The 20,694-nt window shown below is 40.0% G+C and overlaps 1 protein-coding gene across 2 annotated transcripts in view; it reads right to left on the reverse strand.

The window, feature by feature from the left end:
* The window catches only part of PRIM2 (DNA primase subunit 2), a 294,335-nt gene that overhangs the window by 68,739 nt on the left and 204,902 nt on the right, over nucleotides 1-20,694 (reverse strand). Inside the window, exon 11 of one of the 2 annotated variants that reach the window (XM_037056324.1) lies at nucleotides 12,156-12,241. The exons of the other annotated variant lie outside the window; for it this stretch is intronic. Within the exon in view, the coding sequence (XP_036912219.1) occupies nucleotides 12,209-12,241 (33 nt within the window). The 3' untranslated portion in view covers nucleotides 12,156-12,208. Of the gene's footprint in view, nucleotides 1-12,155; nucleotides 12,242-20,694 lie in introns of those variants that run through there. 2 annotated transcript variants of the gene reach the window in all.

Here is a 20,694-nt window from a genome sequence, read left to right on the forward strand (position 1 = left end):
TTAAGTGACACCACAGGAAGCAAGCAAACATACATCTGGAATGTAAAACATTCTATAGAACAACTGCTTCATTTCTCCAAGAAGTTGCAAACTAAAAAAAACAACCAAAAAAGAAGAAAAAGGGGGTAAATAAAGAATTACTAAAAGAGATTTATGACACAAAAGGCAAATGTAACATATGATCTAATGTGGATTATGATTCAACATATATAGTATATAATCATATAATCACATAATCATATAATCATGTGTGTGTGTGTATATATATGTGCACACATGTGATTGGGGAAATTTGAAATTTACCTTGATATTAGATGGTATAAAAAATTATTGTTAATTTTGTGAAGTGGTAAGATAATGGTAGTGCAATCATATAAGAAAATGTTCATAAGTTCTAAAAATATACAAGTATGTAGGCATAAATGACACAGTTTGGAATTTGCTCTTAAATGCTTCAGCTAAAATAAAAAAAGAATAAAAAGGAATATGTAAGTGAAATATGTATAATACCAATAGCTGTTTGATATGGTAATGGAAATATGGCTGGTGATCTGCATTTGCACATGTTCTATATTAGAAGTTGATAAACCATGTCCGGCCCGTAAGCCCAGTCCAGACAGACAGCCGTCTGTTTAGTCAGTGACAACATCGTCTCTCTACTTGTTTTGTCTACGGCTGCTTCCATGCTACACCAGCAGAGTCAATGCGATGCACACCACATCATCCACAAAGTCAAAAATACTTACTATCTTTCCCTTTAAAATTCACTTACTCCTGTTCTATTTTTTTTACTGCCTCTTTGAGAGGAAAAGTAGCCTCAAAAGGTTTTCAGAGCCTTTCTCCTTGGAATTTACCAAGGATCTTCCCTACATAGACTTACTCATAAGGTAGAATTTAGGCAGCCTCATACTTTTTCCTGTAAGTGAATAAATCAGTTCATAGCTTCAAGGTAGTTACTTTTCTGCTAAATCTAGAAGCTTATAGTGAAAATAAATAAACCAAAAAAGCAAAGGTAAAAAAATTCAAACTTAAAAATGTATTATTATTATTATTATTATTATTACTTCAAGTTCCCTAGGTTAAAAAAATAGCCCAAGGGAAACAATGTGTTACATTTCAACACATTACAACCAAAGAGTTTTCTTCACTTAGGGATGAAGGGAGGAAAGTACCCGTATATGCACACACAATGCTGGACTTCTGTCCTTATGAATTCAGCAATGAACACCATAAACCCATGGGCCATTTTTTTCTGACTATAAATTCTGTATATTTTGAATTAATAGTTTAAACACATTCTTTGGCAGTCTTTAACTTAGCTTACATAACCTTCAGGTATACCCATGAGCTGATTAGTAATTTAAGGCCTGAGAAAAGCAAAGTTTCGGAGGGAAATACACTGAGACATGAATGAGTTTAATATGCAAGTACACTAGCTAAAGGGCATAATTAAAACTACATCACTCCTTTAAATCTACATAATTATGTCTCAAAGACATTCTCATTAGTATCTTCAACTTTGTCACAAAGCCAGAAAGGGCCTCAAGTCTTCATGGCTGAGAAATAAATATAAAATAAAAAGTTAAGGCATATATATATATATATATACAGGTCAAATAAAATACCTATAAAATTCAATTATTGAACTTTCCTCTTCAAAGTAATATATAAAATCCACCAGTCAACCATCATTGCTCTTGAGTCCACAACAAAATATTCAACCATATCTGTGGATGACCTTATGCCCCATGTCTCAGAAGAAAATAATAAGCAGAAAGGTTTAAAAAACTATTTTTTATTTTAGAAGAGAGAAAGCTTCTTTTTTCTGACAATAACTCAGCTGGAACTCTCTACCAACCAGCACCCCCATCACCACGCGATGGTAGCGGGTGCTCCTAATGATCAGCCTGCGGTGGCCCCGGATCCTGGAGTTCATTCGAAACCATTAAAAAGAAGATGAAATTAATTTTGGGATACTTTTGGTAGTGAGTGCAAATCCTAATATTCTCACTATTTTAAGATTAGTAATATACTTAAGATACACAAGGCAACTGTCCATCAAGAGGCTGTTAAACTCCAAGTCAGACATTTACAGGGGTCACGCTGAGAAGCTCTTATATTACAGCTGACAAGACATACGTGCCTCCTTTCAAAATCTGGGGCATGAAATTCTGTGTAAGAGGGATTCTGTCCAAGGACTTGAAAACATTTTAAATTCCTTTTAGGGAAAATATTGGCCGAAACAGTGGCCCTTCTTCCGCCGCTCCTATTGACACTGATCACGTCTTCTCAGACAGAAGCTGGAAACACAATTAGTAAGCTTCTGCAACAATCCACATGGGAGACAGTGATGGCGTGGACCCTCGCTGGAGCAGCAGGGACAGTGAGGCATGACAGACGTTCAAGACTGAACCAAAAGGATTTGCTGACAGCATAGATACAAGAGAAAAAAGTGAGTTGAAGACTGTGTACACCAGGGTTTTGGATGTGAGCAAGTGAAAGAAAGAATGGAGGTGCCATTGGGAGATAGAAAAGACAGTAGGAGTTGATCTGGGGAGAGCTGGTGGGCCAGGAGCTCAGTTTCGGAGACATCAAGTTTGAGATACTTCAAGCATTACTGTGTTTGTATGATCTAGAATCTGGATCATAAGGAGACACTCGGATATCAGGGTCTAGAGCTCAGGGGAGGTCAGGCTGGTAGGGACACAGTAGAAACCTTACAAAAGAAGGAGTTCACCTAGGGAGTCAGTATACAACATTGTTTTCTTTTTTTAGGACTATGCTATTTCCTGGGGCACTAACATATCAACAAAATGTAATACTTCCTTAGCAATATTCAATATCTATTACACTATGTTCTCTAGGATCTAACCTATAAAGTATCCCCTGAACCCTTTGAACCAGTTCTTGAAATTCTGATCAAAGCGTTAACTTGTCTCTGCTGCAACTGAAGAAAGACGGTTATGAAGACAGTGATCAGATGGGATTCTAGCTGATAGGTCTCCAGATATGATTTCAACAGAAGCCTAAAGGCACAACTTGCCGTAGATGAGAAGCACAGCTAAAGCCCAGGGAAGACTGTGTGAGCTCACTAAGACATGTGCAACACTGACGTCGGGCAGACAGCAATCCCACTGAGACAATGACAGTGTGGGAGGGAGACCGAAGTGACTCTGCAGTACCTTTCATGCATTCAACATAAATCCTTTGAGCATGCCACCAAAATGTCAAGTATCCAAAATATGTGACACAAAAATTTTGAGAGGTACTAATCTAAATTATCTTTCTATCACCTCAAAGCTTAAACGTTATCTTTCAAATGACTACCTAGAAGCTAGAATTTTGGCTCGTTACAAAACTGAACTCTGAATAGATCTCAGCTTAGCACTCACCACCAATTTTCTTTGGACATCTGACACTGTAAAGGAAAATCCAAACACATGTATCAGGTAACCATTCTTTTAGATGTTCTAATCTCTCTCCCTGTATTAAGATCACTAGACAGCAATGAAACCAGTCTATAATTTCTCAGTAGACAGCAGGAATACTTTTACTGAGATTGACTAACAGGATCCTGGATTTTTACAAAGGTTCAACATAAGAGTCACCCACCTGAGTTACAGATCTGTTCTTTTGCCAACCATGGTTTTACAAGGTACTCCATGATGTTACCAGTAGCCTTTACACAAGCACTTCATAGATCATGAAATACGCCTATGTTCCAATTCTATGTCCAAATCCTATCATCTTTCCAGGTTTAATTCAAACATCAATTTCCCCATGAAGCCTCTCTGAGTCCCCTGGGTAGATACAGCATCTTCTGAACTTGCCCTAATACTGTACTAAACACTTTCAACCTAGAATGAATGAGAACTAAAATGAGGGCATTTTATTATCTACTATACATTGGATGTTATGCTAATGAGCAGTATCCTAAGAATATTATCTTCTGTAATGTCCATTTCAACTCCATCACTTCCTTATTTGAGGGATGAGAAAACTGAAGTGAGAGAAGCTGACTCATCAAAGTCACACAGCTAATAAGCAGCGGATGGGATCTGAACTCTGGTCAGACTGCCTTCCAAAGCAAGTTGAACTACCTTGTTCAGTAGGCTAGTATTTTATTCATTAAGTTATATGAAAGATTCCCAAGTATTCCATAAGTGTTACTTGAATTTTAACTTGAGAAAACTATGGTCTATGCCCCTCAAAAAGTATGTAATTCACTGGAAGGCAATTCAATAGTTGTATTGCAAGACAAGTTATATCCTTCTAGTATAGGTATTTTCCTTAAGGTCATGAGTCATTCCTTTCACACATTTTTTCACTCATAGCCTTAAAAACATTGATATATATATAGAATCTAATTAATAAGAATATGCAAAATTTTATACTACTTTCCAAAAATGAGGATCGTAGGAATTTTCCCTCTTGGCCCAATTTTGGGCTCAAGAAGAATAGTTAACTTAGCTAGATGTTCAGCAATGTCCATTTCTCTGTGTCTTTCATATTCTGTTTTTGTTTTCCATCTTTCCATAGGAAGGAGACGATGCTATCAAAGCACATCTAGTATATGTGGTATGGTGTACCCCGCAGACAAAAAGATCAGGTGAACCTTGGAGCTTGTAATTACTAAGAAACTCAATGAAAAGGCTTCTGGTCAAGGCAGCGGCACAGGTAAGCATGGTTTGCCTCCTCATAAAACCACATCCAAATTACAACTGAAATAGAGAACAACCATCACTCAAAACCATCAGAAATCAAGTTGAATGGAAGTCTAACAATTACAGAATTAAATTACATCCATCCAGACTGATGGGAGGGGCAGAGATGCGTTACGGGCTTGTCCCACATCCAAATGTGGTGAATAAAAATTCAGGAGAAATATCTCAGGAACAAGAAGTCCCAACCCAACACCAAGACACCAGCCCAGGGTTCCAGTAACAGGAAGGTAAATCACCGTAACTTCTGGCTGGAAAACCAAGCAAGGACTGAGTTGGTGAAAGAAATTCTGGAGCCCCAAGCAGTTCCTCTTAAAGAACCCACACATGGACTTACTCAGACTCACTCCCTCTGAGCTCCAGCACTGGGGTAGTGGCTTGAAAGGCACCAATGGAATAGAAGGAGAAACTGAAGTGTCTGGCATCAAGATGAGAGATGGGGGACAGCTTTCTACCAGACAGAAAGGTGAAGAGAGGCCACCGTCCCTTTACTGAACCCTTCCCCCACAGAGCCATAGAGCTGGCTGGTGGGTACCACAGCTGAGACTCTATCAACCTGGCTAACACTGTTTGCCCTGCCCTGGAGATCCCTGGAGGCTCTATCCCAGAAAACTTAGACCTTTTAACAGTGGCTTTTCCATATGAATGGCTGGTCTTGGATAAATACTTCACAACTTCCAAAATCATTTCGAATAAGTAACAATGAGCTTCAGTGAGCCTCCAGCACCAATACCTCTTGCTAAATGATCCCAGGCCTGGCACTAGCAGCAGCCTGACTAGATAGATTCACAGCTTGGCTCTGCCTGGAAATCTCCAAGCCGAGCAAGTGTAGCAGCCATCTAGGATTGCTTAATAGCTCATGAAGGGTGGCCCCAAGCAAAACACAGGTTGGGGCTGACCTTGGCCTGCACCACCTGAAAAACCCCAGGGCCTGTGCACCAGTGGAGAGTTACAGACCACGTCAGAGCACCAAAATCCTGTTCCCACACAGCTGACCCACCAAGGAGTGTGGAGGTTGGTGGTCAGTGGTCAGAGCACTGACCAGCCTGGGTAAATCCCTCCCATTGACTTGTCAAGGCTCAAGTATAAGAGGAGGGTATACTCAGTTCATACAGAGGGTGCACTTCAAGTAAGCAGCTTGGGTGACAGGAGAGGCTGTGCCACTGGACCCAACAGGACACCTACTACATTAGGCCATGCTACGAAGGCAGGTAGTCATAGCAGCTCTACCTAATACATAGAAACAAACACAGGGAGGCTGCCGAAATGAGGAGACCAAGAAACATGACCCAAATGAGAGAACAGATCAAAACTCCAGAAAAAGAATTAAACGAAAGGGAGATATGTAATGTATCAGATGCACAGTTTAAAACACTGGTTATAAGGATGCTCAAGGAACCTAGTGAGCACCTCAACAGCATAAAAACATACAGTCAGATACAAAGGATTCACAATTAAAATAAAGGACAATTTACGGGGAAACAACAGTAAAGTGGAAAAAGCCGAGAATCAAATCAATGATTTGGAACATAAATAATCAAAAAGCAACCAATCAAAACAAGAAGAAAAAAAAGAATCAAAAAAAGCCAGCATAGGGTAAGCAGCCTCTAGGCAACTTCAAGCCTTCCAACATTCACATTATAGAAGTGCCAGAAGGAAAAGAGAAAGAGCAAGAAATCAGAAATCTATTTGAAAAATAATGTAAAGAAAACCTTCCAATTTGGTGAAGGAAATAGACATGCAAGCCCAGGAAGCACAGAGAGTCCCAAACAAGATGGATGTAAAAAGGCCCACTCCAAGACACATCATAATTAAAATGCCAAAGGTTAAAGATAAACGATCTTAAAAGCAACAAGAGAAAAAGCGGTTAATTACCTACAGGGGTGTTCCCATAAGACTTTCAGCTGATTTCTCAAAAGAGATTCTGCAGGCTACAAGAGATTGGAAAAAATATTCAAAGTCATGAAAAGCAGGGACCTACAGACAAGATTGCTCTACCCAGCAAAGATATTATTTAGAATCAAAGATCAGATAAAGAGTTTCCCAGACAAGAGTAAACTAAGAGTTCATCATCACCAAGCCATTATTATATGAAATGTTAAAGGCACTTATTTAAGAAAAAGATCAAAACTATGAACAATAAATGGCAATACATACATATCTATCAACAACTGTATCTAAAAAACAAACTAAACAATTAAGAACAGGGAAAGAATCATGGATATGGTGAACGTTTTGATGGTTGTCAGATGGGAGGGGAGAGGGGGTGAAGGGGTGAAGAGGTCAAGGGATTAAGAAGTACAAATGGGCCCTGGCTGGTATAGCTCAGTGGACTGAGCACAGGCCTGTGAACCAGAGGATTGCGGTTCAATTCCCAGTCAGGGCACATGACTGGGTTGCAGGCCAGTTCCCTGCAGGCCAACTCCCAGCAGGGAACGCATGAAAGGCAACCATACATTGATGTTTCTCTCCCTCTCTCCTTCCCCTCTAAAGATAGATAGATAGATAGATAAATAAATAAATAAATAAGAAGTACAAATGGGTAGTTATAGAACAGCCATGGGGATGTAAAGTATAGAATAGGAAGTGGAGCAGCCATGGAACTTATGTGCATGACCATGGACATGAACAATGGTGTGAGTGTTACTTGAGGGAGCAGAGAGTGCTGAGTGGAGAGGGGCAAAGGGGAGAAAATTGGGACAGTTATAATAATATAATCAATAAAATATAATAAAAAATTACAAATAATTAAAAAATAAATTCACTGAGTGTCAGGGAATCTCTGCAAAATTTGGATAATATAACAGCTACTCATGTATGATGAACACCAAAGGTTAAACAAGAATATTTACACAAAGTGCCAGGCGTACTGCAGGACTCAGTAAGTGCTAGTGCTCTCCGTTTGACAAGTCACTCCAAATGCCTTACCCATACCAGAGGACAGCCAATTTACTCTAAATCAATCACCCTTCTAAGAGCCATTAAAATAATATATACATTTCTAAGGAAAAGAATGACATTTTTTACATTTGTATCTACAACCTCAAATATTATATAGCCCCTATATAGCTTTTCTTCACTGGAAATCCTACAAATAACATGGAAAATACACAAAATCTTTTAGGATTTTAAGTGTCAGTAATAAATAGAAAATACCACAAGCCACTCACTATGGCCCCCAGGGGCCACCTTCTCTAAGGATAAGCCACCTTGTGCGACAATTGTCTGGAGGGTTCCCTGAAAGAATAAAATCATTGTCCTGACCAATTATAAATGTTTAATGAAAATACATCTTTATTACTAGAGCAAAATGCAAATATGAAGGGAGAAAAAGAATAAAGCACATCCTGAAAATGTTAATGAGGAAAACTAACAGTTTGACATACTCAGGACCACTTTCAAACATTGAATACATATTGAGGATAACCTGGGTGCAGTGCATTCTAGTGAGGCAGGTGAGTCCAGTGAGGCAGGTGGGGAGAGTATAAAAATTGTAAGATAGAGTCTCTGCTACTTAGACACTTGAATTTTACCTGAGATTAAATGGGATGTGGAGGGGGACAGGAGTCACTGTTGGCTCAGATGTTCAGGAAAAGATTAACCCAGAGGCTGGGCCTTTGGTGATAAACAGGAAAGATTCTTTGGCTCTTATCAACAATGGCTTAAACTAAATCCAATTTATCCCCAATAGTGCTGAAATGAATTCCACCTAGCAACTCCTAATTATTCAGACTCTTCTCCCCTCATCACAAAGTACAATCTCTTCCTTTTCTCTAGGCACTAAATTTATCCATACTTTGGGTAGATCAAAATTATCTTAAAAAAAAAACCCACAAAGTTTTTGAATGGCCTTGAATATGAATGTCCACATTTAACAAAATAAAGCTTTAAAAACTATTTACATGTAAACCATACATGCTACAAGTCCAAAGAAAGGAGTTTTCATTAGTGGCTGAAATGAAACATAATACAGTTGTAAACTGAGATTAAATGGCATTACCACAGCATTATTCTAATTGCATCCTTTGTGTAGAAGGCCTCAAGGTACAATCAATAAGTCAATAATTAGAACACATAAAACAGTATCAGACAGTAATCACCATAAAACTGTGTTAACATAATATTTAAGTGTTGACTTATCAAAAAAGGCCAATTATTAAAGCCAGGTTTTTTTTTTGCACTATTACTAGACGGTCCATAAATTGGAAAACAACAGCAAGGGATGAAGAATGCCTCATATAAGATACTTTTTGGAAGCCATCTTTGCTCACGTTCTTTGTAGTAAGGATTTAGAAACTGCAGAAACATATTGCCTCAATTCATGTGTGGCCAAGGCAAGCTTTGCAAAGGGCAAGGGGACAAGAACAGCGGACTGGAAGTAACCTTAAGTGTGATGACATCCCCAAAACTCCAACGACCAAGCTACCATGTTTCTGTTATCACAACATTAGTAAAGAATGAGAATACTCAGACTTCAAAAAGTATGAGAGTCAAGGCCTTCATGGTGAGCTATTATTGGACATGCCACAAAGAAGGAAGAACACCCGAAGCTTATGACAGGACAGGACAGGACAGGACAGGACAGAAAAGAAAAGAAAAGAAAAGAAAAGAAAAGAAAAGAAAAGAAAAGAAAAGAAACCGCAGCCACCTTTAAAGACAGAACGAATGGGACATTTCCTGGGAAAGAAGGAAAAATACTTTGGGATCTCTTCTTGAATTACCTTGAGTGGAATCATCTTTGTCAATGAATATCATGTTCAAATACACGGGAACTTCCACCAAGATGGAGGCATAGGTGGAAACACTGTGCCTTCTCCCACAACCAAGTTTGAATACAACAAAGCTTTGGAGAAACAAAGACACAACCAAAGGACAGAAAATTGAATTATACGGTAGTCCGACAACAACGAACCGTTCAACCGGGACGGTAAGAGGGGCGGAGCCAGCAGCAGAGCAGGGTCGGGCAGGAAAGATCCCCAGACCTAGGCGCACAGGCAGCCTGGATTCAGTCAGGGTGTGGGGCAGACTGACCGAGGTCGCACATTCGTGCACAGTGAGACGGACCATGCAGGCCCCAGGGGGCGAGGGCTGACGGCGGTGGCACACTCGCATGCAGTGGGACGAAATTCGGGGGCCCCGGTGACGGCGGCAGATGCGGCACCTGTGGGGGCTGCTGCGGGAGGTGGTAGACGGGACGCCATTGCTCCTCTTTGGCCCTGCCCCCATACAGCATCACAACCCAGTGAGTGAGTTGCCCTGCTCAGGTGAACACCTAGGGCTCCGATCCTGCTACGTAACAGGCATGAAGAGCCCAAAAGATGGCACAAGAAGAATGCAAAGTCCCAGAGCCGATAACTCTAAGTGACCAAGAGATTGCCAACCTCTCAGAAGCACAATTCAAAACACTGTTTATCAGGATGCTCACAGAACTGGTTGATTATAGTCACAAATTAGAGGAACATATGAAGGCTAAACTAATTGAAATGAAGGGAGATGCACAGGAAACCAAGAGTAACGAAAAGGAAACTGGGACTCAAATCAATGGAATGGACCAGAAAGAAGAACAAAACATCCAACCAGAAAGGAATGAAGAAATGAGAATTCAAAAAAATTAGGAGAGGCTTAGGAACCTCCAGGACAGCTTTAAACATTCCAACATCCGGATTATAGGGGTACCAGAAGGGGGAAAGAAATAGCCACAAGTGGAAAACTTATTTGAACAAATAATAAAGGAGAACTTCCCCAGTCTGGCAAAGGAAATAGACTTCCAGGAAATCCAGGAAGCTCAGAGTCCCAAAGAACTTGGACCCAAGATGGAACACACCAAGGCACATCATAATTACATTAGCCAAGATGAAAATGAAGGAGAGAATCCTAGAAGCAGCAAGAGATAAAGGGATAGTCACCTACAAAGGAGTACCCATCAGACTGTCAGTGGATTTCTCAAAAGAGACCTTACAGGCAAGAAGGGGCTGGAAAGAAGTATTCCAAGTCATGAAATCCAAAGACCTACAGCCAAGATTGCTTTATCCAGCAAAACTTTCATTTAGAATGGAAGGACAGATAAAGTGCTTCTCAGATAAGGTCAAGTTCAAGGAGTTCATCATCACCAAGCCCTTATTATATGAAATGCTAAANGGAATGTGCGGGCTGAGGGGAATGAAGGGGGAATAGAACAACTGTAATGGTATAATCAATAAAATATATTTTAAAAAAGAAGTAATGAATAATAGAGGAATAATAAAACATATTACTTACCTTTCCTGAAAAAAAAAAAAAACCAAATACACGGTAGGGCAAAAGTAGGTTTACAGTTGTTCGTATAGAAAATAATAATTAATAGGTAATAATACAAGAATCAACTCTGTGTTTTGCACGATCACAATTGTAAACCTACTTTTGTCCCACCCTGATTCTGACAAAATGACTATGTCCTAGATTTGTTTTTGGTTTAAATTTTTAAATGGTTTAAATATAAACGTAGTAATAAAAGTATAACCTGGATAAAACTCATATCTAAGAAAATTTGTCAACATACATTTTTTCCTCTGTAGGTAGAGAAACATCACATCTATAATATATTTTAAAACATCAAAGTGGAAAGCATTACTCATCTTTAATGTGTTTTAAAGTATTCTCATTATATCTAAATTACCATATCTACACCAATGAAAGTCTTTAATCCCCACATTTTTATGAAATGTCAGTTTTACCATTGACTTTACTTCACATATGCATTAACTGAATGGTTCTTCTTAGCCACTCCCTCAGCTAATGACAGTGATGTATTGTCTCATAAATATTTAATCATTCCAGCAAGTACTTTGTTTCTGTTGCACTGTCCAAATAAATCTGATAAGATAAAATACAATTTATTTGTAGAGTTTTTATTATTACAATGGAGAATATCTGACATGAATTTTCATCATGGAATTTATTTTGAAAGACTATGGGAAATAAGGGTTTATTAATACAAAGAACTTGTCATTAAAATCTGCCCAAGGACAGGGCAGAAAAGACAGGTGGTCACAGAGTAAGTGGGACTGTTTGCACAGTGATGGCAAAGCTGACCTGCAGGGTCGGGGCTAGGACCCCAGTGTGTAATGCTATTTACTTACCTGAGGTCCACATGAAAATTCAGAGGGTCAGGATGGCATATAGGAGCCTATCTGAAGAATGTAAGGGACAGTCAGTCTTACCAATGCAACGGAAAAGGAGAAACAAAAGGTCTTTAGGTACAAAGATATGGAGAAAAATGTAAGGATATAGTAGCTAAAAAGACTAATTTAGCTCAAGACCCAGATATCGCATTGGAATTGGGCATCAACCATTTCCCTCCTGGGTATCTTCCCAGTTGGGGATTAAAACATAGGCAGGCAATCTTTTGAGACTTTTTTTCAGGAAAGCCCTCATCTTCCCTTCTCAAATCCTGGAACCCTAACTAAATCACAGGATCCTCTGCTCTAGGTGTGATTAACAGTTTTCCTTTACTCATCCTTCTGGGCTGTAGAGATCAGAACCTGGAAAACCAGAATGTCAGCCCCATTCAGCCCTCAAGTGACCACAGACAAAGCCTGGTGCCTCATTTTAAACCATAACCCTTCCAAAAAAAAAAAAAGGTCTAAAACTACTTTGCTCACTGAAACCTGAGATGCAGTGAGCTCAGTACAGGCCTCAGGGAGTGCCTGGGTCCCCCCAGCCATGGCTTCTCACCCACCTTCTGCTAGGTCTCCCCAAACCTTATGACTGGGAGTCAGCCTCAGTCCACAGGGCCTGCTCCTGCCCCGAGGGGGCCTTTCCTGAGCCCCTAACTTTTTGGCTGGAGCTGGCTGCATGGCAGCTTAACTTCCAGAATCCAAATCGCAATATCCAACGGTTCTAAGATCCAGCATCTGCTGTTTCTGGGGACAGCTGGACAGGTTTCTTTCACTGTAAAATGGTGGACGCTGCCATTCACTGACTCATAGCCCGAGACATAAGTAGCCACCATGCCAAGCCTAGAGCTCGTGTACAAAACTCAAGCTGTGCTTAAAAGTCATCTTTTACTTACACCTTCCCTGACTACGTTATTTAAAAACCACATGCCCTGTTTTCTCCCTGCAAAATTTCCTCCAAAGCACTTAGCACCATTAATATATAACTCACCTACATGGTTACTATCTCCCACCAGAATGTAAACACCAGAGGGCTGGTATTTTTATCTAATTTTGTTCACTGCTGAACCTCTAGTACCTAGAGTGTCTGGGACACAGTAGACACTTGATAAATTATCTTTTGAATGGATGAATAAAATATGCTCTTAACGTAGCCATCTAGGAAAAGACAGGTTGGGTTGGGTGTATTTGTATAGTGCAAAAGAAGATGACAACCTTATTCTAAAGTAAAAAAGGAATTACTTCTTAGGGTGCCTCATCACTGTCATCCTCAAAATTTTTAACCTGAGTTACGGTAAATTTTTTAACTTACCTCATTCTTCTCTGAACGTATGCTCGCTTAGAAGCTGGCATTCTTGCCAGTCTAAAACACTAACCATCTATATGTCCCCTTGAGTAAACAACCCTCTATTCCTTACCTGGTTACGGTTCCTATTTTTCTGCACACAACACAAGGAACTGCACTCTCACAGCAGAGCCATCCTCCGAGGCCCCACAACATGGAAACTTGCCAAGCCTTCTTATAAAGAGCAATGCACGTTGACATGTGCAAAATAGCTATTCGTTTTTTCTTTTTTAAGTAAAATAAAATCCTACTTTACAAAGAAGTAAACTAATTGGAAAGATACTGCCAAGTAATTCTTTTAAAACAAAAACTAAAAAATAAGATTTATTGGAGTGTTCAGAGTAATAAAGACATATGGGTTGTTAAAGAAAACCAAGAAATACCTTCACACATCAAGCCCTTGAGATTCCTAACGTTAATAAGTTTTCCAAAGAACAATCCCTTAGTATCAGAAGTCGGACCCATTTCAGAACATATACATAGCCAGCTTTTCTGGAGACAATTTACCACCAGCGCATGGCAATTAAGACAAACTGTGAAAACTTAAACCGGTACCCCCTTATTGTCATTTTCTCCTAAAAGCATTCTGCATGTATTAACAAAATGTTAACCTATCTTTTAAAATGTTGGGTAAAATGTCATTTTATAGCAATTTTAATTCATAAGATATCACTGATAAAATGGTTATACATGAACGTTTAAAGTTGAAGTTTTCTACTTTTTTATCTCATTTGCATAGTTTAAGAATTAAAAAGCATTTGGAGTAGAACACCAAAAGAAATTAGACTTGCTAAAGCTACTTGTTACCAGAATAGTGTTGGGAAGGCATAACACTTGTTTTATTCTAATGATAGACTTAACGCAATGCATAATTTAATTGGAAATTGACTAGCTAGCCTCTTGACAATTCATGGAAGTCAGTCCCACCTGCTGATGTCGGTGTTTTAGTATTAAACTTATATTGTGTTACCTGTAATTTGTATCACAAAGGCAATGGAAGGCATGGCGGTAAGAGTTAAAACCTTAATACGTACACATCTCTATTATACATTAAAATATTTGGAAGAGAGACTACAATAAAAAGATTATTATAAAAAAAAAAACTTTGAAAAGTTCATTCTCTTGAACTTTTCTTAAAGCCCTAACTACATCAGATCCTTCTGGTAAGTGATCTCCCTGCTCAGTTTACTAAAAAGATGGGCATGAGATTCCCCAGCTCCTTTCTTCCTTCAAACACTTCTTTAGCAACTTAAAATCTTTAATATATCTTGGAGGGGTCAGACAAATAGACATCCTCACTGAACTCCCTCCATAATTCATTCATTCGTTTAACAAATTTTATTGAACATGCATGACTCTGGGCACTGTGCCAAATGTTGAGTGTATGGTGGTAAAAAATAAATAAAAAAGAACACAGAGAAGATCCCTACTCACAGAGTGCACTGTATGGGAGGGGAGAGTCACATTCTACAACAGCCACACTATACATGTATATTTATAAATTCTCAGTTTCCTCCATTATTTCTTGCACATCTTCCATTTCCATGAGCTTCACTGCTTCTGACCACCACACCTGAAAATAACATTTGCCTGGCATGGTCACCCTTATAGCTAAGATGTTCTGTTTCTTTCCTTCCTGACACCTCGAACTTCTGGAACACTGTATTTCCGTTGCCTCCATTGCTTTCTATGCTCAAGGAAACTAGGAAGTCTGTCTCCTGCTCTGTACTTTAATTCTTAGTTTTCTAAAAACAACATCCATGCCCTTCTCAGTTCTGAAAGAACCAAGTACACCTTACTTTTGCAACTGTCCTCTTTCTTAGTGCCTAGACCTCCAAACTGATTTCTCTCTTCTACCTGAATTTTTCTGATAACCCTGCTTTCACTTTAGGTTCCTCTTTTTCCATTCCAAGCAATGGGTATTTCTCAAAGTTGAGTCTTCTCTCTAAATTTCTCCCTGTACTCTCTATCTGCCAACTTCTTTACCTTCAAAAGATTTTCCTCTCGTTTTTATTTTAACCCTCAAACCAGTATCTCCATGTTCCTTCACACAGAAGAAATAGTGCCTTTCACAGTGTAAGTACTTAACAAACAAATAATTACAGAATGAATGAAGGAAGGAACAAACAAGCCAACTAATCAACCAGCAAGAATTCGTACTTGGACATCAGCTCAAACTTATACCTAAAGCCAAACTCATGACCTGTTTCTCCTCCGCTCTAATCCCAGACAATTCAGCTCACCACATGTTACCCATGTTAATGGAACTTCTTATTTTTCTATTTTCCATAGGTTGACCAGCTGAATTAAATTCTTTCCTCATGCTTTCCTATAAACTGTTCCTCAAAGCATTTCTACAATCCATCCCTCCCATTTTGTCATTATCAATGTCACAAGACCTAATCAAGTCAACAATGTATCCATTCTTAGTCTCTTTCCATTTCAATTCTGCATACCACTTCCACATTAATCGCCCCAAAAAAGTTCTCCCCATTTAAAATTCACTAATGGCTTTCTCTTGACTAAAACACAAATTTCATTTATAGCACCTATATTCTCGCACTAATGTCTCTTTCTCCTCTCTCCTAGTCCTTTACTATTTTCCTAAAATGTACACTACAAATAAAGTAGGATAGTAATTTTTAAACATTTTAAGTACCCAAATCCAACTTTTAAGTGAAATCTTGCAGAGAATTATAGCATGTAAAGATAAAGACACAGGCACCTTGTTAAAGTGGGGCCAGAAATCAGACATTCAACCTCCCTTGTGGTGTTCTGCCCTTCCTTGCTATGGAATTCATCCCACTGAATATGGAATCATGGGCCACGGTCTACGCCCCTTGAACATTCCCTAAAAGAAACTCTCGGCAGTAATTCAGTCCTTAACTCCTTTCTTTCCCCTTAACCTTCCTCTCCATTCTAAGTTACAGGAACCTCTTAAAAGGCCAGCACAAATGTTACTCTACCTGAGGAAACTTTACTGACCACTTACTTCACGGCAAGCTAACACCTCCTTCCTATGAAGTGCTAGAATAAGAATAACTAGCACTTACAGAATCTCAGAATCTGCCCCGCCATCAATGAAATGTAGACAGATAAGTAGATAGAGATATATCTATATATCTACATATGGAAACATAATTACTGTCCAAATTCTATAGATAATGACCATGTTAGGCAATGTGCCCAAAGGCACAGTTTTTTTTCCCAGTAGTGGAGCCAAATCTGATCTCTGACTCCAACAACCTCCAATAACCTGCCAAGAGCAACTAAAGCCAAACTACAAGAGGACAGTACACTTAACTCACATGAAGAGTGCACTTTGATTACCTAGTTACGGTGATACGGGAAGGCTGTGTCACTGGACCCTACCAAGACAGGGAGTCACAGCAGCTCTACCTAACATATAGAAACAAACACAGGGAAGCTGCCAAAATGAGGAGACAAAGAAACATGGCCCAAATGAAAGAAAAGATCAAAACTCCAGAAACAGAACTAAACAAAAGGGAGATAAGCAATCTATCAGCTGTAGAGTTCAAAACACTGGTTGTAAGGATGCTCAAGTGATCTCACTTAATGAGGACCTCAACAGCATAAAAAGCATACAGTCAGGAACAAAGGATACACAATTAAAGTAAAGGAAAATTTACAGAGAAACAACAATAGAGTGGATGAAGCTGAGAATCAAATTAATGATTTGGGGTAAAAGGAAACAAAAAACCACCAAACAGGAAAACAGGAAGAAAAGAGAATTTAAAAAAAACAATGATAGTATAAGCAGCCTATGGGACAATTTCAAATTGTCCAACATTTGCATCATGGTGGTGCTAGAGGGAGGAGAGAAAAAGGGAGAAATTGGAAATATGTTTGAAAAAATAGTAAAAGAAAACCTCCCAAATTTGATAATGAAAGTAAACATGCAAGACCAGGAAGTACAGAATCCCAAACAAGATACATGCAAAGAGGCCCACTCCAAGACACATTGATACAGGGTGCAGCCAAGGGGGGGCCCAGAAAAGATTTGGAATGGTGTCCAGAACTCAAAGTGTACAGGAATATTGGAGGAAATATTAAGATGTCCTCACCAGCCCCCCACCAAGTGTCAGTTGGGGGAAGGGACAAATGGAGCAGGGCCAGTGAGAGCTGTTTTGCATAGCAACAATTTTGCAGCTAACCTCTGGAATGGTCTTTTAACATATCTATAACCTTTAACTGGTTTCATAGATATGTTAAATAGCTGTGGCCAAGTTTTGGGCCAGGGAGAAGTGAGTGGCTGCAACCCAGGCTGGAATTGGGGGCTGCTTCTCAGAGAGAGTGCCTGTGAGAGAGGCATGTGGCTTTCGCAGAGTGAGGAACCCCCTCTTGGCCAGGTGAGGGGGAGAGCCACACTGTTTTGGAAAGATGTAGACCCCTGTAGCCATTAGGAGGGAGAGCCATGCGGTTTCAGCAGAGTGCTGAAAACCCCCTCTTGGGCCAGGTGAAAAGGGAAGACCACGCAGCTTTGCCAGAATGGAGATCCCTGCAGCTAGGTGAAGAAGAAAGACGCGTGCTTTTGGTGGAGTGCGGCTTTGGTAGAAGAGGCCCACGCGGCTTTGGGGTGCTCCCTTTGGCCGAGTGGCCTGGAAAGCAGGAGAGACTTTGACTGGAACTTGGTACAAAGAACTCTTGCCGGTGAAAGGTGCCACATGACTTTGGATTCATTGGAGATCTTGCCTGGACAGGCAGGCGACACAGCTCAAGTGCCAGCGACCTGAAAAACGGACGTGTGCTCTTTTCCTGATTTACGGTACCCGGAGTTGGGACAGTGGGAGAAGGGAGCGCTGTGTGTGGGTGTGTGTAGGTGTATACCCTTAAAGACTTTAATATTTTAAGGAGGACATTAGGCCTGAACAGCATTAAATAAACATTTTGTTTCCTTTTCACAAATCTCTGGCATTGAGAGATGTCTTTCCAATTGGCGGTGGACAGAAGAGCCTAATAGATATTAGTATATTGTCCTTGGGAGGGGCCCCTGTTTTCTGAAGCAGTTTTTGGCATCCCTGGGTGGGCCAAGTATTGCCCCCCCTCGGACCCTTGTTCGGTAACAACATCATAATTAAAATGCCAAAGGTTAAAGATAAAGAGAGAATCTTAAAAGCATCAAGAGATGAGCAGTTAGCTACCTACAGGGGGAATTCCCATAAGACTGTCAGCTGACTTCTCAAAAAAAAAAATTGCAGGCTAGAAGGGACTGGCAAGATATTCAAGTCATGAAAAGCAATGACCTGCAACCAAGAATGCTCTACACAGCAAAGATATATTTAGAACGAAGGGCAGATAAAGAGCTTCCCAGACAAGAAAAAACTAAAGGAGTTCATCATCATCAAACTATTCTTCTATGCAATATTAAAGAGAACTTATTTTTTTTAAAAAGATCAAAACTATGAATAACAAAACGGTAATAAATACATATCTATCAACAATTGAATCTAAAACACAAACTAAGCAAACAAGGACAGAGACAGAATCATGGAAACGGACAGCGTTTTGATGGTTTCAGAGGGGAGGAAGGGTGTGGGAGAATGAGTGATGAGGCAGGGGGATTAAGAAGCACAAACAGGTAGTCACAGAATAGTCACAGGGATGCACAGCACAGCAAAGGGAGCAGCCAAAGGGCCTATGCATGCCCCGTGCACATCAACAGTGATGTGGGGACTGCCTGAGGGAGTGGGTTGTGCTGCCTGGAGGGGAGCAAAGAGGCAATCATTGTGACAACTGTAATAGCATAATCAATAAAATATAACTCAAAAAGTAAAATAAAATCATAGTCTTCCAGTCAAGATGGAGGTATAGGTAAACACTCTAGCCTCCTCACACAATACAACTAGACCACAAAACAAATATCACCCAGAAACATGAGAAAATCAAGCCGTATGGAAGTCTGTCAAATAAGGATTTAAAGAAACCACATTAATCCAGACAGGTAGGAGGAGCAGAGACGTGGAGATAGGCAGAGAGACACAGAAACACAGTGTCACACAGAGAGATGGTGGAACAGCTGGTCCCACTTGTAGTGGGGAAAATCAGGAGGGATACTTTGGGAGGAGGGATACCAGCCCCAGGCCAGACAACACAGCCAAGGGCTCCAGCACCAGGAGGATAAATCCCCATAATTTCTGGCTGTAAAAACCAGTGGGGGTTAGGGCAATGGAAGAAATTGCTGGGTTTTCAGTAAACTCCTCTGAAAGGGCCCACACAGATTTGAGATTACACAGATTGACCCCCTCTGGGATTCAGCACGAGTGCAAGAGCTGGAAGGGCACTTGTGGCATACGAGGAAAAAGTGAAGCAACTGGAAACAAGACAAGTGCCAGGAGACAGCTTTCTCCCAGAAACCTCCAGAAGCCAGGCAGCAGCAGCATCGCCTCTCTAAGCCATCCCCCCACCCACACACAGAGCCACAAAGTGGTGAATCAGGTTGCCACACCCTGGCCATTAGCAAAGGCTCCTCCCCACATAATTCGCAGGTGACTTTTCTACAATAGGCCACACTAAACTAAGACATGGAGTCAAGGCAGCTCTACACAATACACAGAAACCAACATAGGGAGGCTGCCAAATTGAGAAGACAAAGAAATGTGGCCCAAATGGAAGAACAGGAGAACACTCCAAAAAAAGAAGTAAATTAAACAGAAATAACCAACCAAACACGTGCAGAATTCAAAACACTGCTTATCAGGATGCTCAACAAACTCACTGGGTACTGCAACAGCATAAAAAACACCCAGGCAAAAATGCAGGTTACACTAAGTGAAATAAAGAAAAATCTACAGGGAACCAACAGTGAAGGGGATAAAACTGAGATTCAAATCAATGATTAGGAAGATAAGTAAGAAAAAGGGATTCAATCAGAACAGCAAGAAAAAAGAATTTTAAAAAATGTGGACAGTCTAAGGAACCTCTGGGACATCTCCATGCATACCAACATCTGAATCACAGGGGTGCCAGAAGGAGAAGAGAAAGAGCAAGAAATTAGAAATCTGTTAGAAAAAATAATGAAAGAAAAATTCCTTAATTTGGTTAAGGAAATAGACTGAACATACAAGTCCAGGAAGCACAGAGCTGCAAACAAGTAGGACCCAAAGAGGTCTACACCAAGACACATCATAATCAAAATACCCAAGGTTAAAGATAAAGAGAGAATCTTAAAAGCAGCAAGATAAAACCAGTTAGTTACCTACAGGGGAGTTGCCATAAGACTAACAGCAAATTTCTCAAAAGAAACTTTGCAGGCTAGAAGGGACTGGCAAGAAGTATTCAAAGTGATGTAAAGCAAGGACCTACTACCTAGGTTACTCTATCCAGCAAAGCTATCATTTAGAATGGAAGGGCCGATAAATTGCTTCCCAGACAAGGTAAAGCTAAAGGAGTTTATCACCACAAAGTCATTATTACATGAAATGTTAAAAGGACTTATCTAATAAAAAAGAAGATG

The sequence above is a fragment of the Sturnira hondurensis genome, unplaced genomic scaffold, assembly GCF_014824575.4.
Source record: "Sturnira hondurensis isolate 20B ecotype Veracruz unplaced genomic scaffold, ASM1482457v3 Scaffold0008908, whole genome shotgun sequence".
Classification (NCBI taxonomy): Eukaryota; Metazoa; Chordata; class Mammalia; order Chiroptera; family Phyllostomidae; genus Sturnira; species Sturnira hondurensis.